Below are 27,609 nucleotides of genomic sequence, written 5' to 3' on the forward strand. Positions count from 1 at the left end.
GTGGCCGCGGCGCCGCGCGGCGGCTCAGTCGGAGCTCGGCGCTCGGAGCGGGAGGAGCTGGCGCGCGGCCCCGGACAGCGCGAGCCCCCAGCAGCCCGGCAGCAGCCGCAGGAGCCGCGCAGGATGATAAACACGCAGGACAGGTACCGGCCGCGGGCGGGCCCGGCCTCCCGCGCGGCTGGGGGGGCTGCTCCGGCCCGTGACCCCGCGCGGCTGGGGGGGCTGCTCCGGCCCGTGACCCCGCGCGGCTGGGGGGGCTGCTCCGGCCCGTGACCCCGCGCGGCTGGGGGGCGCCGGGCCTGGGGGGCTGCTCCGGCCCGTGACCCTGGGGGGGGGGGCGGGGGGGTTCGCTGTGCCCCCGCGGAACGCGCGCCTCGGGCCCTGCCCCCCCAGCCAGGCAAGCGGCCTGTTTGAGCCCGCGGCCCGGTGCAAGCCGGGGCGCACTCGGGCGGCTGGGCCGTCGCGCGGGACAGGCCTGTCCACCGGGCCTCCCCAGACCCGGCCGCCCCGTGCCAGCCTCCGGGCCCCTCGCCGCCTCCCACGGTGTCTCCGGTCTCCCTGGGCGCCGCCCGCGAGCGTGGGTCGGGCGGGGGGGCGGCTGGTGCCCTTCGCTGGGATTCACTAGAATTAGGTGCGACTTGTCTGCCCGCTTGCAGGGTGCCCATCGCGTGAAATAATTCGCGTTCAGTCCCACAGAGGCCTTGGGAAATGCCTGGGTGTTGTACCCAGATCTGCAAAGGCTTCTTAATGCCTCTCGTTTCTTTTCAACGTAATTCAAAAAATGTAACAGACCAGTGTACCCGTATAGTCACCCTCCTTATACGCTGCCTGTCCTGAAGGTACAGCCTAGTTCAAGGGATTATAAAAAGCCTTAGCTAGAGAAGATTTACAGGGCCACATTTTCAGAGTCATGCGTGTGCAGTTTTACTGCATATGTTTGTGTGCCAGGCTAATGTGCCCATGCATGTCAGTGATGGGGTAGCAGTGTTGGTCTCAGGATGTTAGAGACGAGTTAGGTGAGGTAATATCTTTTATTGGACTAACTTCTGATGGTGAGTGAGACAAAAGCTCTTTGAAAGCTGCAAATCTTGTGTGGTCTAATAAAAGACGTTACCTCACCTAATTTGCATGTCAGATTTGTATATGCAAGTTAACATGCTGACTTTTTACTAATCTGAAACTGATAGTGATAAATGGAAAATCAAAATGATGTACCTACTGTTTAACACTTTCCCTAAGTCTTTCCTGTTCTTCAAAAGCTGATCTTCCATTACCTGAACATCCCTTATAAAACTATTCTGTGGTATTCTTTTGTGTCTTGAGACTTGGATCTCTGGATTTCTTATTTAAACCCCCGTCATTACATAATGCTTCTGTGATATTGTCTGTCATGGAGTAGACATTGGGCCACCAGAGGGGGAGGAGGGGTTTCCTGGTAGCCCTATGTGTGTGAGAGAAAAGGGAAGTGTTTAAGCCTTTCACTAATAGTGATGGCTTATTTTAATGTGGGAAAACTGGAGGCTTCTCACAAAGGCATTAACGTGCCACAGGAGTGAGTTTTACTTCTGGCCTGCACAGTATGTATGTACAGTGAGTTGACTGTCATATGACTTTCCCATGGCAACTAATGGAGACTAGAGAGTATTAAGCCTTTGGTAGTCTTAAGAAGAGAGCTGATGTTAAAAACAAACAAACTTCAGGACTGCTTCAGAGTAGGATATTGTCAGTTTCCTACAAAATTGAGATAAACAAGGTTATTATGCATGGATTATGCCTGCGTGTTAAGTGAGAGCATGTGGAGAATATGCATATTTCAACTACTGGTTCTAATGGAGTGATGCAATTAGCTTTCACACTTGAATGATATACAGCCTACCTACTGCATGTCCCTAGAAAAGACTAGAATGCAAGATGAACAGAAAAATGCCAAACTAGATATGGAATGGTTACAAAATCTTAAAGATATTTTTACTCGTTCTCGTCCCTTCCAGGGCCGATCCTCTATTTTCCCTTTATGTTGCTTTTTTTCAATTCTGATACCAAGATAATATAAAGCAGATGATGTAGGAGTCACCTTTTCGCTAGCAGTTCTTGCTGACCAAATTAAATTTTACTCATTACAGGGTGAGTAAAACTTGATAGAGCAATTCTTACCCTCTGATAGAGCTTCTAAAGAGAACCAATTGTCTTGCTGCATCTGTAGAGCCCTATGCAGATACAATTTTTGTATCCACATCCGATCTGCAAACACAGTCCGTGGATATCCCCAGATCTGGAGTACTCTACTCATCTTGTGAATAAAGATGGATCCAGTGTGTTGGCTGATAAAAGCTCATGATCAGTAGTGATACATTTGCCCAAATATATCTTCAAATGTGGTGGTTTCTTTTTCAGCAAGAGTATTTTATGACTTGGATCAGTTTATAGTTTCAAGCCCTGGATGAACTGAGTGCTATTACTTAAGATTATCAGAATTGTGCAGACATCAAGAGGGAATGGAAGGTGTATCTGACCAATTTGTTGTTTGAAGAGACATTCTGTGAAGTGGTGTATCTTTTTAATATTATATAAAGAGACAAACAAGACACTTCATACACTGACTTAAGTTAGTCCATTACTCAACCTAGCTTCTTTAAAAGCGTGTTCAAAAAGTCTCCATGATAAACTTCGACATAGTGATGTGGAAATTGAAATGGAATCTGTTCCATTTGGCGTGAGAGAGAGAGCGGGCACTAAAAGATTCCATTTCAGGTTCTACATGGATACCTTGGTGATAGCCATGGATTAGACTGCAACTTAGGTACTTCGGTGCGAAGTATCTTTAGGCGCGCTAAAGTTGACCTGTCTGGGATCAAGAGCTGATGAACTTTCGCTTCAAATGCTGCCTGAAATCCAGACCAGAGAAGCTCTGATAAAACTGGTAGCCAAAATACAGTTAGGACCGTAATTTACGATATGTAAAGGGTTAGCAGGATATAATTTACGATATGGAAAGGGTTAGCAGGATAAAACTATGTCTGCTAACTATATACAGATGCATGCTTAAAGATAGCTTGTATTTGGCCTGGGACTTAACACAAAAGTTGTACTTAGAAGCTAGAGAGGATATTACCTATGCTTTTTAGATAAGTTAGTGTCTCTTTAGCCAAAAGGTTTTGTCATTAAATACACAACTGTAGTAACGGGGAAGGCATGCCGCTTTTAACAAAGAAAGAGCCAACAGCAGGAAAAGAGGAGAAGCAGAAGCAATAGAGAAGGATAATCTTCATGGTGACCAGTAATTGAGAGGTTTGCAAAGTGCATGATCAATCACTTTTTTATAAATGCCAGGAACAAGACGGTGTGTTTCTCAGTTGCTTTGAGGCTAAGACTTGTATACCATTCCTTCCAAGGCTGCCATTTGTATGCGTGTGGAAAAGTGAAGAGATGCCTTTTAATCTGCTGCTTCCACATCTACCTTCTCCTACAGCGGGGGTGGGCAAAGTGGTCAAGTGCTGCACTTTTCTATGGACAGGGTGCAGGATCTGGGACAGAGGTTGGGTGCAGAAGGGAGTTTGGGGTAGGGGACTGTGGTGCAGGAGGGGAGTGAGGTCTGAAGGTCAGGTGGAGGAGGGGGTATTGACCTGAGGCAGCGGATTAGGGGGCAGCAGGGGGTTCAGGGTTAGGGTGCGTGAGGGATAACAGTAAAGGTGCAAGGTCTGGGAGCGAGTTGTGACCTGGGACAGGGAGGGGTGGTGCCAGGTACAAATTCTGTCTGGGAAGTGCTTACCTAGGCAACTCCCAGCCAGCAGCCCAGCCAGACCCTCAGGAAGGCTCCCTGCCTGCCACAGCCCCAGACAGCTCAAAGTGGCTAGCTGCTGGGACCACATGCCTCCCTCATCTAGAGGCTCTTCATGGGAGGGGTCGACATCTTTGCACACTGTCCCTGCCCCCCAGCACAGTTCTCGCAGTTCCTATTGGTCCAGGGCTGTCTTGCAGGGAACCTGCCCCAAGCTTGTGGTGGGCCATGGGTGGGATCCAAAGGCTTGGTGGGCTGTATTTTGCCAGCCCCACGCTACAAGGAGAGCTGAGTTGCCCCATAGTACTATACTTCATGCTACATGCATGGGTAGCTTTGGGGCCCTGGCTAGATTAGTTTGGGTCTTTCTAGGGGGGATTAAGTTGGGGAGGTGGCAGTAATGTGAAAGTCCAAGAGAACAGCAGTGGAAAAGTTCTAATATACTGCTGTCCTGTAAATGCCCTGGCTCGGGTTTCATCCACAGCCTGGGCTCAGATAGCGAAGGGCCTGGCATAGAGGACTCTCAAAACGCTTTCAGGTTAGCATGTGTCACTGTCCCTGTGTGATCATTCCCCACTTACCAAGAGAAGGGAAATTAGGGCATGTTTCTTGTGCGCACGGTCAGGCGATAATGCTTGGTTTTCATCAATTCACCTCATTAGTCAGCCCCTTGAAGCCATGCTTATGACTTGAAGGGGGAGTGATCAGTACTACATTGTTCACATGGGAGGACGGGGGGGGGGGGGGGGGAGGAGAGGAATGACAGCTGCCAACAACATTGTGTGTGTGCGAGAGAATGGGCTTTGCACAGCCAAGCGCTTTGTCATGTAGCTCTATGCCAGCAGCTACTAGGGAGGTGTGACAATCAATTGATTGTTCCAGTGATGTGGATGATGAGGAAGGCCTAGGTTAATACACAATGCAATTGAGCATGTGTATAGAGGAGTCTGTCACAGGATGCTGCTTTGTATCTGTCTCTACTCTATTGAAACAGAGTTCAGTTCTGCCCCTCCAGAATAGTGCCAGAGCTTGTTGTATGTTAGAATATTTGAAATGGCAAAGGGGAAGACTGCTTAAATTTGGCAGTATTGTAGCAACACTCTAGCCAGAGTTTTTCAGTCTGGAGTTTTCCAGAGTGTTTACAGTTTCCTTCAAGTTAAAATTGGCCTCTTGTCAATGTTTCATCAGTCACACCCTCCCCCCCCCCCCCCCTTATGCAAACAAATGGGTTTTGGTAGTCCTGATGTAGAGGATCATTCAGGACTCAGTCCTTGACACGTAAATTATTTTTGCATAGCACAGAAAAATTCTGGAAAACATTACTTTACAACTAGATTAATCTGTACAACAAGTGTATGAAACTTGTGGTAGGATCTGTTGCAAACTTAGGACCTTTATTGTGGATGCTGCTTTTTATTTTTTTTAATGTGGTGTGTTCCTTACCGACTGTCCATCTCGGAGAGCTACTCAAAACACCATTGTTTCCCGTGGAACGATGTAGGTGGTGTTTATATAACCTCATACTGGGGTTTTGCATCACAGGAATCCTAAAGAATGACCTTCTGCTTCTTTGCATGGGTTTTGCAGGCATTGTTAGTGTAGTGTTGTTGCTAAGCAATGTCCAGCCAAAGGAACTATGGCAATGCCCCTGGAAGAAACTGCTCCAGAAGTAAAATAGTTGCAAGTCAGCCAGGGCTAGAAATCTTGGAATATCAGGTGGCGTGTCTACAGCTTATGTTGGCGTAACTGATGTCACTCAGGGTGTGCAAATCAATCACTGGGTGGCATAAGTTACAGGGGCGTAAGTGCCGGTGTGGACAGCCTTATGTCGGTGGTGGAGCTTTTCCTGGCACTGTCCACACCGGCACTTACAATCTTCCTCTCCCCCCACCAAGGTAGCAGTGAGGTTGACAAGGGAAGCTCTCCCACCAACACAGCGCTATTTACATTGGTAGGGTGAGTGTTCAGGGGTAGTTTATTCACACCCCTGAGTGGCATACTGTATGCTGACTTAAGCTTTAGTGTAGACATAGCCCTAGAGCTACTGGACAGCGTTTACAGCAGTGCAGTTGCATTGGTGCACGTGCTATGCTGTAAACTTTCTACAGGTCGGACCTCCCTGGTCCACGCTCTTGAGACCTGACCAGTCCCTGATGAGGGAATTTGCCGGATCTGGGGATGTCCTAGCAGCCCCCTAGCCCTGGACCAGCCACTGACCTCCCGGTGGCCGGCTCCCCTACCACCACCGAACCTGTTGGTCCCCCGCCCCTCTTCCCTGCCAGGCAGCCCAGCTCCCAGTGTGCTGGACTCTTGGCCCCATCAGACAGCCCCACTGTGGAGTGTCAAACTCTTGGCCCCACTGCACACCAGGACTCTGTTCCTGGAATGTCCATGGTCCTGCTGGATGTTGCCGGACCAGGGCATCCTGGTTTATAGAGGTTCAACCTGTAGTGTAGCCCATAGTCTTTGCTCCAGTAACCCTCTAGCTACGCTTCAAAGCATGAACTGAAAGGGAAGCTTTATTAACCCAAGTTACCAGCATCTGAACTCTCTACTCTTGTGCTTGCCCCACGAGAAATCAACATTAGGGCACCAAGGGCATGTTCAAAACTTGTTCAGAGCCAGTTAGCCTGACACTGGATCTCATATGGCTGCCTTTGACTATGAAAATGTCAGCACCTTCAACATTTTATAGCGCACTTAAAGTGTGATATTTAAACCATCTTCTTCTAGATCCTCTCTATTTGTAGGTGGTTTTTATAGAAAAATGTGCTTATCTGGGCCTTCCTTTCCAGCCATCTGCTATTGGCAGTTGCCCAAATCTCCCTTACTGGTGGAAGGTTGCTCAGCACACTTGGAACTTTTCACAAGAAGTCCCCTCCCCATTTCAAATAACACTGCACTTTCTGTGGTAAAACAGCTCCGTCATCTTCGATTTACACAGACAAGCCCTAGAAACATGGAATTTGTCATTGACATTCCATCAAGGGACACTGGCATGAACGTTCTGGAATTGTCATTAGTGGTTTAGCTGTCAAGTCTCCAAAACATTTTCTCATATAACTTGGTGCTGTTTCTTTCTCTTTTGCAGTAGTATTTTGCCTTTGAGTAACAGTCCCCAGCTACAGTGCTCCAGGCACATTGTTCCAGGGCCTCTGTGGTGCTCCTGATGCCCCTCACCCACTGTCGAAGATCCCCGGTGGGCGAGGGGGTGGCAGGGATCCTTCTCTGATATATAAGGTGAGCCTGCTTTGTTATCTAGTGAATGAATTGCCTGTTTGGGGTTTGCCTGTGCATTTAAAGAAACGGTCCTGGTTTGTTACAAGCGGTGTTCAAACGAGGGGAGTTGGGGGCTGTGCTGCCTTACTGCTTCCAGGGGCTCCGCCACTTCTGAGTTAATCAGAGGTGCTGGGGGTAGCGTTTGGCTCTTCTGCCTGTAACTACAAGCTGGGCCTGGCTTTGCAGGCAGATCAGCAGGTGTCACTGCCTCATGGCTGGGGAAGCTGGGGCACTGCAAGGAGATGGCTTGTGAGGAGACTGGAAGGCTTTCCTGATTGATCAGGGCCCAAGTGCTATCCCTTCACTGGGAAGAGCTTTCTTCCCCTCCTCAGTTCCCCTCTGCCCGGAGGGTCTCAGGCTCTCACGCTTGCCTTTATAGAAGCCCCTTCCTATCAGTAGAAGGCAAGAGGTGCTGCCCAGTGGCTCAGCAGAAATCGGCCAAGCCGGCCATGTCCTGTCCCAACCACTCCTTTGGCCTGGGCTGGGAAGACACGCCAGAGGAGGATGCGTGGAACTGCACAAGCCAAAGGGGAAAGAGCAGAAAATGGGAGCTGCCACCACAGGAGATGGAGGAGGCAAAGGTGCAGCCCTGCTCCTCCTCAGAACTGCATTTTGGGGGAGGCATGGGTGGGGTAGGAAGTTGGAGCAGGAGGGGAAACCCATAGGTAGGGCAGGGGAACCAGGAGTAGTCAGGTGGATGCAGAGTCTGGGGAATTCGGGGTCAGTGGGTGGGGTCAAAAGGCTGCTGGGGTGTAAATGGCGGTAGAGGCTATGCTGTGTTGGCGCAGAAGGGGAAGTTCAGAGTGTGGGAGGAGGCAGGGCAGAAGGTTGGCAGTAACAGGCAGTGGAGTTAGGTGAAGGGATGGCAAGGGCAGAGACAGCCTTGTGCAGCTTGACTTGGCAGTGCGGAGGGTGCCAGGACAGGAGCAGAGCAAGGAATACCCTAGCATCTCGCTTGTTGGCAGTCCCTGCTCATTAATGGCTCCTCTGTCTTTCCCCAATAACTCAAGCACTACTTATAAGGCAACTAAAATAGGTGACCAAGGTAAGACCTTTAAACCAAAGGGACACTGCCGACAGGTAGAAATGGTGACCTGAGTGAGTGCTGGTCTTTGCTTAAAGAAAAAATAACACTTGTAATTGAGAAACAAATGAGTTCTCCCTGCTGGTCTGCTTTGAGTAATTAACACACCAGTAGTGTTCCCTAAGCTCTGGGTTCCTGCTGGTACATGAGGCTGGCATGTAAACAGATGAAGTAACTTTCTCGACATCTTCTAAATAGTAGAAATTAGGGACCAAAAGGGAAAATGCTAAGCTGCAGTGACTGCAATCTTCCAGGTGCCGCAGAAAGCTAGGAGTGCTATGTCCTAGAGATTGCTGATGATAGATAGCTGTATGGAAGAGTGGGACTGCTTCCCCACTGTCAGCCGCTACCCGAGGCATTGTTTAAAATGTTCCTGGGAGGAGAATGCATACTAAACATCTCTAGCTGGTCCTTTTGTTCAACAATTGGTGATAGAACTCATGGAGGATGAACTGGAAGACAAGGTCCCAGAGAACTAGAAAAGGATGCATATAGTACCTGTTTTAAAAATGGGAACAGATGACCTGGGGAACTTATAAATCAGTTAGCCCAATTTCAGTACCTGGAAAAATACTGGAACAATGTATTTAGCACAAACAATTTGTTTGTAACATCTCGAGGAAATTCTTATAAGTGAACTAGGGAAATGGTCTAGATTTAATTACTAGAATAGAACTTGAAAGGAATCTCAAGAGGACACCAAGTCCCCTGCACTCATGGCAGAATCAAGCACCACGTGGACCATCCTTGACAGGAATTAGTCTAACCTGATCTTAAAAAATCTCCAGTGATAGAGAGTCTACAATCTCCCCAGGCAATTGATTCTAATGCTTAACCTCCCTGACAGGAAGCTTTTTCCTAGTGTCCAATCTACACCTCCCTTGCTGCAATTTTAAGACAATTACTTATCCTCTAGATGTTGGTACATGATTCCTTAATCATTTGCTCTCTTTTTCTTGGTACAGAAGTTAAGCTGACTGGTCAGTAATTCCCTGAGTTGGCCCTATTTCCCTTTTTTATAGCTGGGCACTATATTTGCCCTTTTCCAGTCTTCTGGAATCCCTGTCGTATTCCATGACTTTTCAAAGATAATAGCTACTGGGTCAGATCTCCTCAGTCCCCTCCTTGAGTATTTCAGGATGCATTTCATCAGGCCCTGGTGACCCGAAGACATCTAACTTGTCTAAGAAATTTTAAACGTGTACTTTTCCTATTTTAACCTTGTAATCTTCCCCACTTTCACTGGCATTCACTGTTAGTGTCCAGTTGCCACCAATCTTGGTAAAAAACCGAAACAAAAGTCACTAAGCACCTCTGCCATTCCACATTTTCTATTTCCCTGTTCACTGAGTAATGGCTTTACCCTGTCCTTGGTCTGTCGTTAGCTTCTAATGTATTTGTAGAATGTTTTCTTATTACAGTTTGTCTTCAGCTGGTTTGAGCTTGTTTTATGCCTTGGCCTTTTAAAATTTGCCCTTATATCAGGGGTGGGGAACCTAAGGCCTGGGGACTGGATGTGGCTTCTGACTTGCCTGAATCTGGCCCTTGAGGCTCAAGGCTCCCCCCCCCCCCCCAACAATGGAGAGCCCACACTGGTTATCCTGTCTGCCTGTACCCCCCCCCTTCCCCCCCGGGCCATTCCCCATAAGGCTTGAGCACACAATCTATTAGCCAGGCCCTCCAAGGCTCTGGTGAGCAAGAGGAACGTGGGGAGTGTCTTTCTCCTTAGTCAGGTGCTGCATCAATGAGGGTGTTTTGGCTTGTCACTTGTGCAGCTCTCATTTGATTTTTCTGTGGGTCAGAGGCCCTGATCCAAAAGAGGTTCTCCACCCCTGCCCTATATACTTGTGGTGAGTGTTTTTATTCGTCTTTTGTAATTTGACCTAGTTCCCACTTTTTGTAGGACTCTTTTTTGATTTGTAGACCATTGAATATCTCCTGGCTAAGCTGGGGAGGGAAGGGGAGTGTCTCGACATATTTCCTATCTTTCCTACTCAGTGGGATAGTTTGCTCTTGTGCCCTAAATATCTCTTTGAAAAGCTGCCAACTGTCTTCAATTGTTTTTCATCTTATACTTGCTTCCCCTGGGATCTTACCTACCCAGATACACTCACCAAGTCTATTTCTAGCTCATCCTTAGTGTGTACGTTTTTAATATACAAGGCACACCACCTCCCTTTTTTCCCCTGCCTATCCACCCGTCCTAAGGTAAGTGCACAACTGGTTGGAAAGACCCTAATCCAGTGGTCTCCAACCTTTTTACACCCAAGATCACTTTTTAAATCTCAGAACAGGTGAAGATCTGAAGCCCCGCCCCTTCATTGAAGCCTTGCCCTCTCTATTCTCCTCCTGTCCATCACTTGCTATCCCCAGCCCTTACTTACACACTCTGACAAACAGTTTATTTTTAAATTATGCGATACATAAAATTAAAATCACGTGTTTATAGTTATGAAATAAATGGTCTGTTTTTATTCATGCTATTTCAATCTAAAATGAAGCATTTATAATTATACATTTTGTGGGGACAGTTCTGCGGCTGGGGGCAGGGGAGGGGGCAGGGTGCTGGGAGGGCAGAGGACAGGGTTCTGCAGCAGGGTACAGGAGAATGGGGACAGTTCTGTATCTGGGGACAGGAGAGTGGGGTCTGGGGAGTGGGGAGCGTGGACAGGGGGCAGGGTGCCAGTGGCAGCAGAGTCCCTTGCATCTGCCTCCTCCTAGGATTCCCCCCCGCCCCCCAAGGGAAGCCAGCACGTGCCTCCTCCGGGCCCAACTCCCCCCTCCCCCCTGCGGCGCAGGGAAACCCCGCGCATGCCTGCCCTGGGGCCAAACACCCATCCCTCCCCCCCCCCCCCCCCGCAGCGGGGCCAACCCCAGCGGGTGCGTGCCCTGGAGCCAAACCCCCCCTCTCACAGCACAGCCCGGTCTGGCCAACCCCCCTCCCCCTCGCAGCGGGGCCAGCCACTGCGGGCACCTGCCCCAGGGCCAAAACCCTTTCTCGCCCCCCCTCCCTCCCCACAGCCCGGCCAGGCCAGGCCAACACCTCCACCCCCCAGCAGTGCGGCCAACACCTGCGGGTGCCTGCCCCGGGGCCAAGCCGCCTCTCCCGCGGTGGGGTCAAACCCCCATGGAAGCGTACCCAGGCCAAACCCCGGGGCCAACCCCCGCTCCTGCAGTGCAGGGAAATCCCTGCGCTCAACTCACCCCTTCCAGGGAAGCCACCAACTCCTTTTCTGGAGCCGACGCTCCCTCCCACAGCTCTGTCACATGCTGGGGGAGGGGGCAACAGCCTGCGCACGTCCGGAGCCCCCGGAAGTGACGCAGGCTTCACCCAGGACTTCTGTCCACCCCATGGGAAGCCAGCACTACACTAGAGGTAGGTAGTGGGGCTTCTCGGGGGTGGGGGGAAAATGGGAGGGTGGGGTGCCCGAACGCCTCATGATCGACAGGTTGGTGACCATGGCCCTAATCAGATTGGTCAGTGGCTTGCTTTGAAATGGGAGGTATCTGGTGGAGTCCCTCCAGGGCAGTCCTGGGTCTGGTGCTAGTCAGTACTCCCATTAATAACGTGGATAATGACGAAGTGGAGAATGTGCTTAGAAAGCCTGCAGAGGACACCAAGCTGGGCAGGTTTGCATGCACTTTGGAGGACAGGGTTAGAATTCAAAATGACTTTGGAGAATTGGTCTGAGATTAGCAAGTTGGAAATTAGACAAGTGCAAATTACTAAGAAACCAAAAATCAAATGCACAGCTACAAGTTGGAGGATAGCTGGTCTGGGCTGATACTGCTGAAAGGGATGTGGGCCTTACAGTGGGTCACCCATTGAATGAGTCAGTAATGTGATGCAGTTGCCATTCTCGGGGAGGAGGGGATGTGTGCTGAATGCAAGAAACACAGGAGAGACTTGTCCCCCTGTACTCGGCACTGGTGAGACCTCAGCTGTAGGACTGTCCTGCTCAGGGAAGAGCTAGACTCTCCAGGTAGTCCACAAGAGGTCAACACAGATGTTAAAAGGTTTAGAAAACATGACCTATGAAAACCAGTTGAAAAAACTGGGCATGTTTAGTCTTGAGTGGGGAGGGGGAACCTGTTAAGCCTTTAAATAGGTGAAAGCTGTTATGATGGGGGCTGTAAACAATTGCTCTGTCCCCCCTTAAGGTGGAAAAGGAAGTAAAGAGCTTAATCTGCAACCAGTGAGATTCCTAGGTTAGAAACTAGGAAAAGCTTTCAAATCCATAAGTGTAGTTAAGCTCTTTAACAGGCTTCCAAGGGTGACTGTGGAACCCCCATCCTTGGAAGTGTGATGTGTATCTGACCCTTCAGGGGCTGGACTTGATGACTTCCAGCAGTAGATTTCCGATTCTGTGAAGTATGCCCATCTGTATCCCCTTTTAGTTTGGTTTTCTACCCCTAATCCTGTGTGCTCCCCTCTTTCTAGTCAGTGAGAATTGACTGTCTCTTCCTACAACGTCCATCAATAGCACGCTCCTTAATAGATTTGTGGGGTGACCTTTGAGTGACAGATGTTTCTCTTTCGTGGAATAACCTGCCCCAAGATGGCTTCCATCAGCCCAAGTAGCCAGGATCTGTTAGTGGTTGAAACCCTGCTGTGTGAACAGTTCACAAATGCTTGATTTGTGCTTTGTGCCAGACCAATATGTAACTGTGCTTTTTTGGTGGGGGGGAGGGTGTGGAAAAGGGCCTGTAGCTTCAGTCACAAAAATATCCTGCTGGAGTCTGAGAGAATAAGACACTTTATTGTATCTCATTTTATCTGACCTATTTTGGGGGTGACTTCCCATAAATTTTTAGCTTTTTATTTTGTGCTCTAACGTTTGTGATTAAACATTGCACTGTGCTATAAATGTCGGTGTGGATACTCTATATAGCCTTTGGTACTTGCAGGGAGGGCAACATAATGCCTGCTAGGTCATGAATACAGCGGTATGAGTGGTTCCTTTGGGCCACATCTGTAGCAGCTACCTTCCAGTTGTTAACATAAGAGGAACAGTTGGTATCCGTTTGGAGAGAGGAAGAGGGAAAACAACAGGGTGGCAGAAGTGGCCTTGGAAGAATCAGTGCATGTCACCCCCTACCCACTGTTTTCCAGTTGAGAGCTGTGAAGAGTGGTCACTTCACCTTCCATTCACTCATCTGCCTCAAGTGTCTTGTGTTTTCCACTGGCAAAAGCACTTGGAGTGAAGTCCCCTCTGGAAAACAATGGTTGGGAAGGGGTGGGGTTCTAGTGTTTCCAATTACTCCTCATTGGCACTGAAAGGATTTCCACCAGGGGTGTTGACGTTAATTGCTGCGAGTGCGGTGTCCTAGAGGTAGCTGAATTAAGTTCAATTCCTTTAATTTAAGTTTAAGTTTGTTTGGCAAAAATCCACTTAATCTTTGCTCCTGTGGGTTGTCACAGTCTCTCAGTTGAAAGCAAAGAATTCTGTATTAACGTAGTTTATTCCAATATGGCACTTCGGTTAAGAACATAAGAACGGCCATGCTGGGTCAGACCAAAGATCCATCTAGCCTGGTGTCCTGTCTGCCGACAGTGGCCAATGCCAGATGCTGCAGAAGGAGAGATCACAACAGGTAATCCTCGCTTGATCCCTCCCCTGTCTCCCACTTCCAGAGAAACAGAGACCAGGGACACCATTCCTACACATCCTGGCTAATAGCCATTGATGGACCTAACCTCCATGACACTATCTAGCTCTTTTTTTGAACCCTGTCAAAGTTCTAGGTTTTCCCCACATCCTCTGGCAAGGAGTTCCACTGGTTGACTGTGCACTGTATGAAGAAAAACGTCCTTTTGTTTGTTTTAAGCCTGCTGCCTATTACTGGTGTGCAGTAGCTGTAAATGAAACTCTAACTTCTGTCTATGGGCATCTGTTCCTGAGAATCTGTCTGCTTGCCCATTCTCCTTTTGAGACTAGAATATTAAACACATGGGGCTTGCCCCAGCAGTATTATAAATTGAACGGCTTGGGCTGCCTTTCTTTATTGCCATTTTTATGTTAGAGACTTAAAAGATTCAGCTCTTTAATCAAGAGGGCTTTACCGCATCCCATAAAGTCAGCGGTCAGAGCTGGTATTGAATTGCTCACAGGGACTTTGCTGAAGTACGTGCTCTGGGAGGGTAAACTTGGCAGGAAGATGTGGGTGCTGTTGGTGCCAAGAGGAAACGGCACACATGGGCTTCTCAAGTCATTTGGCTCTGGTGGATCATAACATCCTTTCTCTCCAATAAACTCTGTGCGCATGCTCCTTCCTGCTGTTACTCTTGGATTAATTAAGACCTAGACCCAGATTAAATGTCTCATGCACAGTAAATGCTGACTAAAATGGAAATTTGTTCTTGAGCCTCTAATTCATTGAGAGAGCTGCTTCCAGGCTGATAGTTGAGGTAAAGGATTTGTCTGTTGTTTAAAGATGTTGCTGTCTTGACACCTTCTGCTCTAACATTAGTTTGCATGTATCCTGCTGAGACCAGACTTGAGAGGAATAAATAAAACTTCACTTTTGAGCTGATTCCAAGAGACTCCTGGTCTGCTTTCCCCTTCCTGGAAACAGACTCTTCTTCCTGGCTTGGCTGCATATTGTTTTGGAGGAGGGAGGGAAGAGTGGGTTCAATATACATGGCCAAAACCAGCCACCTGAGAGGGGCTTATGTAAAATATAATTCCCAAACATTTAAGGGAAACTGGCTCAAGTTTATTCCAATAGTGCAGTATAATAACATGGATTAATTGAGCTGGGTAATGACAATAGCATGTGAAGGTGGAGAAGGAAACTTGAGTAGCTGTTATGAGGATATTTTGAAAACAACTCTCAGGTCTGCCTAACTACTCCCAACAGAAAGGACTGGCCAGATACGCCCTGTGCCCCTCCCTGCCCAGTAGATGCATATTTAAGCCTCCCTTTACCACTCTGTCAGTTCCAGCCCACTTCTTTCTCCCTTGCCAGCCCTGGTTTTTTACCTTCTGAAACGTTATCCGCATCCTCTTCTTATCTTACTCAAGCAGAACAGTGGAAACAGGAAAAGATCTTCCTGAAGCAAAAGCACTTTCATGATGTTTTTGTTTCTGGAGTGCAAAAGTACCATGGAAGCCGTGCACTGAGGAATCTGGTTCACTAATGTGCATACAGCCAATTTTAACACTATTTTTTTTAAAGAAAATATACTTCCGTAATTCAGGATAGTGTAGGGGCTAAAGCATGACTTGTAACACTGACTCCATCCCAGTTGTTACAGCCTGGTTTTGCTACTAGCTGTTCTCCCTCCTCCTCCTCCCCCCCCCCCATTTGAAGATTGATGATTTGAAGCTGGAGTAAATACTGTGAGTGCGTGCAGTCATGCAAGCTCCCCCATGCCTAATGAATAAACCTTTCCCCCACGGGCTAAGTCTTAGTCTGAATAAATATCAACCCAGTTTTCAGCACTGCTATTCTGTGCTCTGTGCATTCAAAACAGATGGCAACTTCCTGTGCTCAAGTTAGCAAACCCAAAGCCGCCTCTGATGAAATGTGCAAGGCTACCTGATTGAGCATTGTATATTATAATCCAGTACAATCCCTTGAATCGAACACCAATGATCTGATCTTAATACCATCTTACAATGGAAGTAAACTAGTCAGAACTTAAACTGGAGGCAGACACTCCTCAAACCCCTCTGTAAACAAAGGCTCAGAATCACATCAGCCTTGCTGAACACTTAGGCCTTGGCCATGCTTTGGTTGAAACTGCTAGCAAAACACCTGAACAGTGGCTAGCACAGGCACGCTGAAGAATGCAGACTGTTTGGTTTTGGGCAACTGTTGAAAGTATGCTGCTTGACTGCGTAGAACAGCTTCTTAAATACTGCCACAGTGGCTGCATGTAGCCACCCGGGGACTTTCTTATGGGCACAGTCTCCTTGGCAGCGATGCGAGGGGTGGAGGCAAAGCAGCAGCCCCTCCCCACGGGCCATTGGAAGTGTTTAGCTCCGCTCGCTCTGAGGAAACAAAGTAGGAGGAGCAGTCAGCCAGTGAGTTCGCCAACTTCCCGGGGGTGGTGGGTTTGGGCTTCAGCCCAGTGGCAGGATCACATCCCGGGGCTTCGGGTGCTGTCTCTAGGCCCTGGTCCCTCGGTGTGAGGCTTTGGGCTCCGTTCTTTGGCTGCATGATGGCAGGCCTGAGCTCCCCATCATCTCTGGCCCTTGCTGCCTATGTACTTGCCTGCCCATCCAGAGCTTAATTTGTCCCTGGACTTGCGGGGGCAAGGTAAATGTTGTGAAAAGGGCTATTTACAAACAAGCAAATAGCCCTTTTTTGCAGCAGACTTAGTGAGCTAGTCTTTAAGCATTGGCTTGTCGCCTTTTTTAAAAATCGGCTTATTTGTGTTTCCTGTTATCTTGTGTGGGCCAGTAAAAAATAGAAACAACTGTACTTTATCGGCGGGGGGGGGGGGCAGAAGCTGGTGCCTGTTGGGAGCCAACTCCCCCGGAGCCACCTCCCCCCACTTGCTGCCTCCCATAGACGCAGCAGTGCGGGAGGGCAGGAGCTGATGGCTCCCCACAAAGCCTCCTACACTGCTGCCTCTGATAGAGAAAGGTGGGAGCCAGTGCACATAGGAAGTGGCTTTCAAGCTGGCTCCCCACATGTATTGGCTCCTGCAGAGCTGCCCTCCCCCCTCGCTTTTGCCTCTTTATCAGAAACAGCCGGGGGGGGGGGAGGGAGGCTTAAGTCCCCCACAAGCACTGGCTTCTGCTCCTCCCCCCACATTTAAATGTGTAACTGCTTTAAAAAAATCCATCGGTTATACAAATACACATTAGAGAACATCCCAGATACGTTAGCTAATCTCCCATCCCACTCTGAAGCCACCAGAAAACTTGTTGTGAGAACCTTTTCCCTAGGAGATTATTCTGTATCACAGTTGGACTTCTGTGGTTATGTGGAGGTGGAAAATATTGCAGTCCTCATTGGTTCTAAACGACACCAGTGCTTAAACAGGTTATCACCAGCACCATTGCCACTCTGACTATGGCTAGAATAGATGTATATTCCTGAATACATCCTATAATGGCTATTTTGACGGAGTTGATCAGTGTTGCTGTTTCATTGCTGTGCGCACTGTACTGGGTCTGGCTAACGAATTAAAATGAATCACCAGCAGGTGGGTGTTCTCGTATTGATTTGGTGAAGTAATCCAACTCTCTTAAAATAAGATTCTGACACTGACAGTGGGTTTTGGTTTTTTTTCACTTTGGGTTACCATCCTTGTCAGAGGATGCGGCACTTGGTTGATTGAATGGCCTTGAAATGTTCTTACTTATCAATGGATGAAGGGATTGAGTTGCTTCCAGTGAGTGAGGGGGCAGGAGTCTGTAGAAATCTCCCCCCTCCATAGTATTTGGCAGCAGATTCTAAACCCATTTCCAGATGAATGTTTGGCCTGTGGGGTTGCACAGATAACGCCTCACCAGTCACGCTGGTAATACTTTGTCTGCTGAGTCTGTAACCAGACAAACGAGAACACCGAGAGCAGGGAATTGCACCATTTGTCTCCAAGGAGTGTTGACTCAGAAACCTAATGGTGACTTCACTGCCATCCTTACCAATGTCAAAGTTGATAATCGCAGTAGCTGCACATGTTATCTGGCAGTTGGGGTGAAGTGATTAGAGTTGGGGACCATGGGGCAAATGGCTGGTGTTGAAAGTTGCTGGGTCTCTGTCAGTGTTCGAATTTCACTGAGGGTCAGATTCTTCTCCTGTCTAGAAGGAAGGTACCTGCCCCCAGCCCTGCAGTATTCCTCCCTCTCCTGGGTGCTCAAAATAGACTCTCGGCCTTTTACCCTGACCAGGACTCTTCCTTGCGGTTGTGGGATCTCTCCAGAGTAATCCACATCGGATCACTCCCATGTGCTCCTGATGATGCCGCACACTGACATCCCCTGGAATCCATCAGCTGCTTACTATCTCAGTGCTGGAAAAGAGCATGTGATGCCTGTATTTCATAGTTAATGTTAGGGTCCCTACAGTGTTGGTTGTAACCTGTAGACCCCTAAATGGCTTGGGTCCCTCAGACTGTCTCTTATGCAAGGAAGCTCAGTTGGAAATGGCTGAGGCACTTGGATAGGATGCTTGAGACAGTTTTGACAGTCGATACCATATTGCCTCCATCTCAATCCATGTTAAGCCCACATCTTGATTCCTGCATGCAGGTGGGGTGGCCCCAGGTCAAAAAGGTATCTTGGCATTGGAAAAGGGTTACAAAAGGACAACAAAAATGATTAGGGGTTTGGGCTGGTGGCTATACGAGGAGAGATTTATAAGACTGGGACTCTTCAATGTGGAAGAGAGGAGGACTAAGGGAGGATGTGCTAGAGGTCTATAAAATCAGGACTGGTGTGAGAAAGTAAACAAGGCAGTGTGGTGTACTCCTCAACCCAGGAATTAGGGCTCACCAAATGAAGTTAGTAGACAGCAGGCTTAAAACATAGTAGGAAGTTTTTCTTCACAGAATGCACAGTCAGCCTGTGGCATGCCTTGCCAAAGGATGTTGTGAAGGCCAAGACTATCATGGGTCAAAGAGCTAGATACACTCATGGAGGGTAGGTCCATCAATGGCTGCTAGCCAGGACGGACAGGGATGGGGTCCGTGGTCTGTTTGCCAGAAGCTGTGAATGAGCAACAAGATGGCTCACTTGAAGATTCCCTGTTCTGTTCATTGCCTGTGCTGCACCTGGCATTAGCCACAGAAAACATGATACTGGGCTAGCTGGGCCTTTGGTCTGACCCCGTATGACACTACGGGCCCTTCCAGAACCTACAACTAGCACTTTCCCTCTTTGCCTAGGAAAGCGTTAGGTGAGGTGGCAAATTGGGAGGATTTTGTGCTTTGCAAACTGCTTCCAGTGTTTTTATTGGATGTTTGTGTGTACCTGCTTCAGGTGGGGACACTCAAAAAATAAATTTCACTAAATAAAAACAGGCCACTGCCCATCTCTTCCCAGTGGCCAATGCCCTAACTGTGCCCCACCTGTTTTTTCAGAACACTATCTTCTCGACCGATTTCTAGCATAACTGCCATGTCAACACAGGGCAGCTCTTTGAAGCTGAATCGGAGGCAGCAGTGTCAAAATAAGGCAAGGACTAGGGAAAATGCTTTTTGAAGTATCAAAATTAGTCATAATGCATAAAATCCACAAGGAGCTTGAGCACCACCAAAATTAGCACTGCTATGTTGTAGAATCTCTCCAGTGAACTTGGGTCTGTGCTCTCAAGTGCACTGAACCCTGCCAAGCCTCTTCCTTATGAGCGTGGTATCACACATGTTCCTCCCAGGCACACTGGCTTCTAGCTAAGGAGTACTGGATGTGGTTTCCTTCCAGACAGTAAACTCAGTGCAGTACTCCCAGGCCTTGCCATAGACTCACTTTTTAAACCAATGCTTCGTTTCTACTTGTTTTGCAGTTTGCATCTCTGATTAGTCTCCAGTTAGTCACATTATCGGTGTTTCCTAAGACACTTTTCTTAAGCAAAATCCAAAGAAAAGCAATGCTGTCGTCGTCCATGCTCCTGTGACTATTGCTGTAATAGAGGGGGACAATGAATGTAAATTCAGCTATAGGAAACTCCTTAAGACAAATAGGCCGTTAATAATTAATTCCATTAATTGTTCATTTTGTTTCTCTTTACCTGCCATTTCATCAGATACATTTGCAAGGGCATTTTGCATTTGAAGTGTAGAATGCATGCAAATAACGTGTCTGATCTGACATGTGAGTGAGGTGTCATTGAACCCGAGTCCTGATAGCCTACCATTCATTACTTCATTCAGTTCAACCTCTAAGATTTTTGCCGTCCTCCAACGTTCATTTGATGCCCTCTGCTTTGGCAGCCAGTCTGGGAGGTGCTCTTGGGTCCACTCAGTCACATTTTATGCAGAACATGAGTTCAAAGACCCCTAATAAAGGTCGGCCCGTTCTAGCATATGTGCTGGAATTGACCTGATGCTGGGGCATCCACTGATTTACTAGCTGTAAATCTGACTTGGGGCAAATATTTTGTTATGCCACCGGGCACAGAACTGATCAGACCGTCACAAACTACTAGCTGAGTAATGGAATCAAAGAGCTGTGTTCTCTAAGGCATAGTTAATTATTCATATTCGTCAGCATGGCCTGTTGTGGGGAGAGAAGGCATGACTGTGTTCACAAGTGTAATTCTGAACATGTGGCCTCGGCAAAACAAGTTATAATTGCACTGGAGGGAATTTGAATAGGGAGCCTGGAGTTATCTGGATGGGGATCATTAGGGTCTGATTTTTATTTACATGTTCTTTATTCATAGGCTTCAGTTGCCAAAGTGGCTGTTGTGTGTCTGAGTTTTAAATGAGTCTTTTCTAGTCAGAATTCCAGACTTTATTTCACAGTTCTTAGTAGTCAAAGAAACCATTATTTAAATGTCTTTCTGATCATATTTTGGGCTAGATTAAAAATAGAATATTCTAGAAAAAGCGCTGGATAGGCACTTACTGGCTTTAGGTTTAAAGTGTCCAAGAGGGCTTTAAACCTAGAAGTACTGATCTCATGCATTTCTGGTTGCATGTGCCCTGACCTTGGCCAGTCCAATCATAGCTAATACACCTTTTCAGTGAAAGGTTCGACTCTTAGGAATTCTCTGCAGTTAAGACTAAGTACATGTTTACCAAGGGATTTGGAAAATCATTCACACTGTGCTAGATGGACATAGAACCTGCCTCAATTTCTCAAAGTGGCTAGCAGCCTTGAGGGTCTGTTCTCACAGGTGGGTACTAGCATTTCAGGCTGCCTTTAAGAGTTAACAGTAGAGTGGAAAAGCAGGGAGGAAAAGTCCCGACTAGAAAGAATGTGGAGCCAAATGGTTTTAGTATTTTGTTCTTTACGTACAACAGTTTGTAAAACTCAAGCAAGCCACATTGTCAGCTCTAAAAAGTGCATTTGTCTTGGGTCATTATAAAACAGCTAAATCATTGGAATTTTTTTCCTGAATGGAACCCCACAGGTGGCTGCCATGTTAGCCAGTGTGAAAGGACATTGAAATAACTGACTTTATTTTATTGGCTTGGACTGTGTTTCACTCTTCCCTTTTTTCCCCCCTCCCACCAAAACCTGAAGGACGAGAAGCTCACTGTTAATCAAGATGTCCCAGTGCATGAAGGGAAACCTCACATGGTCCACTTCCAGTACAAGATTACGGAAGTGAAGATCTCCTCCTGGGATGCAGTGCTTTCCAATCAGAGCCTTTTTGTGGAAATCCCTGATGGCTTATTAGCTGACGGGAGCAAAGAAGGGTAAGAGCCTAAAGTTGTTTGAGTGGCGCATATAGGCTTAGCTGCCTGTGGAAAACGTATAGCTTATAGCCAATGTGACATTGGGACTGCGTTGGCAGGAGGAAGGGGGGGAGTTGTGCTGTACCTCCACTCTTAGCTTGTAAATGTCAACATTCCATTATTCCCTTCTACACCAAAGCAGCTTCCTTGTGTTTGTGGTTCTGCATGTGTGTGTTTCCTCTGGGGATCAAAAGAGATTTGTCCTTCCTTTTAGCATAAGAATTCAGAGTGTAAAGGGCCAACATGACTGTTGGGTAGATAGTATTTCCTGTGGTAGGCCAGACTGCTTCCCGGAGGTGCACGTGACTGGATGCTTTATGGAAGGGGCTTATCTTGCCACATTTTTGGCACTTGGCCATTGGACGATGTTTTGGGAGTGAGCATTTCTATTGCCCTACAGATATTTGCATTGTCCCAAGCCTGATTTCCTGTGTCATCGGTTTGAGTTAGTAGAGCTCTTTGCTCTCCTGTAGCCATCCCAAAACCTGTTAAGTTTCTCTGATCTCCGAGATCCTGCAACTTCATGTTGCAATGGACAACGGATTTAATTACAGGTGTTAAGTCCATCTCAATAGGCAACACATCAGGATTTCCCTTTCACTCCTGCACTCTTTTCATCGCCATTTGCCTTTGCATTTCATTTGTTTTATGTCAAATGTAGATTTGTGCCTCAAATATTGGATCCAACGTCATATGGTACGTGAACATGTTCGTACACAGTCTAGCAGGGTGTGCTGCACAAGGGGGGGGTCTGGAGTAACCCTTGTCTTTTCTGCAGTTCAGGAATCTAAGCCCATTGCTTCAGTTGGAGAATGGGAAAACTGCAGCAAGGGAGCTTAGGGTTGGACATTAGGAAAAACTTCCTGCCTGTCAGGGTGGGTTGAGCACTGGAATAAATTGCCCAGGGGAGTTGTAGAATCTCCATCACTGGATATTTAAGAGCAGGTTGGACAGACACCTGTCAGAGATTGTTTAGATTGTGTTTGGTCCTGCCATGAGGGCAGGAGACTGGACTCTATGGCCTCTCGAGGTCCCTTCCAGTTCTAGTGTTCTAGGATTCTGTTCTCCCAATCCCATGCACATAGATTCTTCTGTGAGGGTCTGTCTGTCCAAGTCACCACAGTTTTGTAACAGATTATTTTTAGTTGGGTACGGTAAGCCTAGAAGGTTTATAATTAAAATAGATCATTATCACATTAACAAAATCCTTTGAAGTTAATCTCCCCAGGTGTTTGCCAGTCTTGCTGGCTACTGTTTAATTGGATCTTGAAATTCCTATTAGTGACTGTTTCAGGTAGGGACGTAAAATAGCGTTTAAAATGTTAACTGCTTTAAACTGTTTCACCAGTTAACCGCCTGTCACGCCTGCGATGCGGTGGGCCCAACTGAGCCGGGCGCCAGTGACTCGTTTACATCCTAGGAGTCTTAGATCAGTGACTTGTGGAAGCACGCAGGCTGAGTCCAGCAGTGTGGCTGTGATACTTGATTTGTTTTACTAGAGGTAGAAAATATTTCAGACTTTTCTGCCGCCTCACCAGGATGGCACTGATGGAAAAACTGCATCGTGGGTCTAAATTCTCACTGGCTCAGATGCAACTTTTCACCCCCCATTCCTGTCCTGTTTTGTCGGAGAACCTAAATAGTTCCTGTGGCTCCCATGGGGAGTGAGCAGGGCGCAGGTTGGCTCAGTAGCGGCCAGGAATGATGGCTTCTGGAATATGGTTGCCAAACATTCCTCTGCCAGAGCAGACTGGTGGTATGTCTGACTCATGGAGGCTGTCAGCCCGGCCAGGCCAGCAGACCCTAGTGCCGTAGATGCAGCCTACACCGACAGAAGGCTTTTCCTGTGGGTGTAGAAATACCAGTTCCGTGTCCTCTTGCATTGACGGAACCCGGTGTCTCTGGGGTCAGGAGCTCATTGGCGTAGCTGTCTCACGGGCTGGCTTTTGTTCACACCCCTGACTCTGAGAGCTTCCCTAATCTGACTTTTCTGCATAGACTTCAGCAGTTGTTCTGTGATAGGAGGGAGAGCTCACCCTGCCTAGTGCCAAGGAAACTCCTGGATGCTTCCTTCCCATGCAGTGCGAGAGCTGGAAGGCTCACTCAATGACTGGTACTACTAACTTGTGTTACTATGGTGCCTAGCTCTAGATCAGGGCCCCGTTATGCGAGGTGCAGTAAAACCGACCAGCCCTGCCTTGAGCTTTGTCATGGGAGTCTTCCTCCTGTGGTGTCCAGAAGTGCATCATTCCCAGGTGTCAGCGCGGAAACATCTTGTTTGCCTCCGAGCACCTCAAAGCAGTTTCTCCTCGTAAGTCCGGCTGGCAGTGCCCAGCCACTGCCTTGGGACTGGTAGCTTGGTGTGACTCTCCTTTCCCTCCTCCCTGCCAGATTGCTTGCGCTGTTGGAGTTCGCTGAGGAGAAGATGAAAGTGAGCTACGTCTTTGTTTGCTTCAGAAAAAGCCGAGAGGATCGAGGTGAGCACTTAAATCTCGGTGGCTTTTCCGTCCCTCGGGGTAGCGCGAAGCTGCTGCTCTGCAGGGCTTCCCCTGGCCACTTCCCCCAGTAGGAAGTTTCTTGATGTGCGCTCTGCAGTGAGCACAGTCAGAGTTAGCGCTCTTGTCCATTACCTGTCCCATAGGAAATGGCGTTCAAGTGAGCCCACCGAATTCATTGGTGCTTGTGAAGAGGGGGAACGGGATTTCTCTGAGGCTAGCTGTGGGCAGCGACGTTTGCATCAGGAAGAATTGAGTTGGCAGCAAAGTGCCCTTCCCCTCCTACTTCAGTAGCAAAGTGGGATCACTGATATCCCTAATCAGGGCGCACTTTGGCCGCATCTCCGCTTGTGGGAAGATCCATGCTGCAGCATCTAGAATAGACCCACTAAATCGAACACGGGAGAGCGCCCCCTCAGCACCAGTACTCCTGTTCTGAGGAGTACGGGAAGTTGATGGGAGCATGTCTCACACCACCTCTTGCTGTGAGGATGGCGCAGAAGCTCAGCTTACAGAACGTCAACTCCAGTTACGTGTGTTACTGGAATTGCATATCTTAAGCCGACCTTCCCCCAGAGTGTGGACCTGGCATTCATGCTCCTCCAAGAAATGAAACTGCGAGGTGGCTGTCCTACCCCACGGGCAGTCTCTAGTGCCTTGTGGAGGTTGTACTTGGCTATGCCCTGAGATTGGTCCCTTTCGGGGTTCCTGAGTGGATTTTTAACCAGCTGATCTCCCAGCACTTCTGGTCTCTTCCAGACTGGTGGATAATGCTTATCCTGCCTGTGGGTGCTTATGACTTAAGGGGGAGATGCTAGTGTCTAAAGATAGATGTATCCAATAGCTGATCAGAGCAAGGAAACCTGTGGGAATTTATAGCAAAGCACAAGGTTATGAATTGGCCAGTACTAAACCAGCTAAGACATGGGTGAGTGAATGTCTAGTAATCAGGGCCTTGTGACGCTAGTAGTGATTAATAGATGCAATGAAATTCTTCTTGCAGTTCTAATTTTAATTCTCTGCTTTTCAAAAAGGATTATTCTGGATGCCTTTGTGCATCGCTGGTTTATTTTCACATGGGTAGGAGCCCCTCTTGCACTAACCATAGAAAAATATTTTTCGAGACTGTTCAGCTGGTCGTTCTGGCATTTTTGTTCTTGTGAACAGAAAGCTGGCAGCACACTTGAGTTCCCTGCTGCGGAGGCCAATAATAGCTGGTTTCTGGGAGAGGTGTACAAAGGCAACTAAAAATATTTTCTCTTGCTAGAGAGGCAGCAGCATGGAGGGGGAGGTACACACGGGAAGCCGGCTTGTGTAAACGGGCCTCTGCTGGAAACTTCAGGGGATGCACGTTGACACAAATAAACGCCTTGACATCCCTGCTTGTGACTGGGATGCTAGTGGAGCCCTGCTGCGGTTCCTTAGTAACGAGCGTCGGCAGTGCCCAGCCTTTGTCCATAGCTTGCCAGAGTGTGGGTTTGTGGGCTGACCCCACAAGGCCTGGGTGGCAAATCTGTACGCTGTGGTAGGACAGCCAGCTGCCTGAATGGAGGAAGGTCCCAAGGCATGGTAAATAATCCCTGATCCAATAAGATGCGACCCCTCGCCCCTCCCCCATATGTCATGCCCCGGGACCGATATAATTGCAACACTGCATGCTGTACGGATTTTGCCAATCAGTGCGGGAGGGTCTTGTGTCTAAGAGCTGGACTTGGAGCTCTGGGGAATTGGGGACAGTCACACAATCTGTGGTAACCTTGAGCAAGTCACTTAAATCTTCCTAGACCTTGCTTGCTGCTCTCTAAATATTTCTCCCTGCCTCCCCGGGGCAGAGGCTAAGTGGGGGAAGCAGGGGGAGAGGGAGCTGGCAATGCGGCAAGATAAAGGTGAAATAAAACTGCTACAGGGAAAAGACAAGGTAACAGTGAATTTCTGAGCTGACAGGCCAGCCTGCCTAAAATCTCCTTTGTGGTGAGCAGTCCAGCACTGAGGATACAGTGTCGGCCCCCACGCATGAGGGTTCACCCTGGGACTCTGCTGGGGATACATCTAACAGGGCATTTGACTCCTAAGTTAACAATCTCCCTCCTCTCTTTGGTAGCTTCACTTCTGAAGACGTTCAGTTTCTTGGGCTTTGAGATTGTGAGGCCTGGCCACCCCTGCGTCCCATCGCGGCCCGACGTGCTGTTCATGGTGTACTCCATGGATCAGAACTCTTCCTCGGATGAAGAATAGCCCCCCGGGCATACACGTGAAGATGCTTTTGAGGGGAGCCAGGGTTAAGTCCCCTTTCGTGTGGAAAGGGAAAACAAGAGTCTGTTGGACTGAAACTGTATTTCTCATTGTTAGATTGGCCTGTATATCCTCAGAGTTGACTTTTCATTGATTGAAATGTGTTACATACATAGAGAACTATATATACACCCGTAATCTCCAAATAGTAAATGGAAGATGTTTCTGAACTGGCATAGAAGCTCTTTAACTACAGCTGTGTGGTATGCTTGTTAGCCTAGCAGTGCCTCATGCGCGGGCTGTGAATGGAGCCTGGCGTGCTGGGGGGTCAGTGGCTAGAAGCATTCTCAATTTCTTGACTTTTTCAATCAGTGTTGCTTTTTTCCTATCACCTGGTGTGTGGCGCACACTCCTTTTAAAGACTTGTCTGTTTTTATGTTCACTCAGACTCTTAACTGTCAGGCATGTTGTGGGTGTAGACGCGTAGAAGGGATGTGCTTGAGTTAACCTGTAAGGATACTACATTTAAAACTGAACCCATTTCTGCACGGGGGTGACCAATGCTGGGTACAGCCGACCCCTCTTAAAAAGCTTTTGGCTCTTCCGGCATTGGTGTGAGCAGTGATGTGCTGTTCCAGGGGACCTCTGCACTATGGGCGTGCTCAGGTCGACTGCACTCACCTGGCACGTGTTAGAGAGACTGCAGGGCTGTTGTGATGTGGCTCAGGCTGCCTGTGCACCCATTGTGTGGAGCAGTTGGGAGCCCTTAGGAAAGGGGTGAGCTATCCTGGTCTGCATGGGGCCACTGGTGTTCCAAGGCTCCAGTGAGATGGGTAAGGAGGGTGAAGTTAACGGATCACTTCTTCCATGATCTTCCTCCCCTCCATGCCAATGTCCATGCCCACGGCCAGTTCCAGAGAAGCCCTTGGAGGCTTCTGATGCTGCTGAGATGGGAATGGTCTCAAACACCAAAGGGAGCAGATTGTAGCACCGCAGCCTGCACTGCACTGCCTGCCCCTTCCCGGAGCAGTGCTCCTCCGGCGGTGGGAGGGAGAGGGTGGAGCTGGCGCTGGTTCCTATCTCGCCACCATTTCTAGTGTTGGAGATGGGAGTTAAGCTCTTGTATTGATGCCACTTGGTTTTAGCCTGGCTGGCTTGCTCTGACTGCTACATGAGAGACTTAGAAATCCTCCCTTGGGGGTGCGTTGTGCGCTCGCTCGCTGACCCAGCTGCCTTATCCATTGCATTGTCCTTGTAGGCTTCGTTTCCTCGGAGGATGTTTGAAAGCTGAAGCCATTCCATAGACTGAGAGTTGCTGTTTATTTTCTGGGAGGGGTGGGTCACATGTTGTTAGTGTGTGAATAAATGGTTTTAAAGTTGG

At 48.3% G+C, this 27,609-nt stretch overlaps 1 protein-coding gene across 1 annotated transcript; it reads left to right on the top strand.

The window, feature by feature from the left end:
- Positions 1-27,609, top strand: OAZ2 (ornithine decarboxylase antizyme 2). Its single transcript, XM_075897477.1, is given in 6 exon segments — positions 1-143; positions 6,870-6,945; positions 6,947-7,018; positions 21,287-21,462; positions 23,893-23,978; positions 26,098-27,609. Coding segments are annotated over 6 exon segments (564 nt in total). The 5' UTR covers positions 1-123; the 3' UTR covers positions 26,232-27,609.

Source organism: Pelodiscus sinensis, chromosome 14, assembly GCF_049634645.1.
Source record: "Pelodiscus sinensis isolate JC-2024 chromosome 14, ASM4963464v1, whole genome shotgun sequence".
In the NCBI taxonomy this organism is placed as follows: Eukaryota; Metazoa; Chordata; order Testudines; family Trionychidae; genus Pelodiscus; species Pelodiscus sinensis.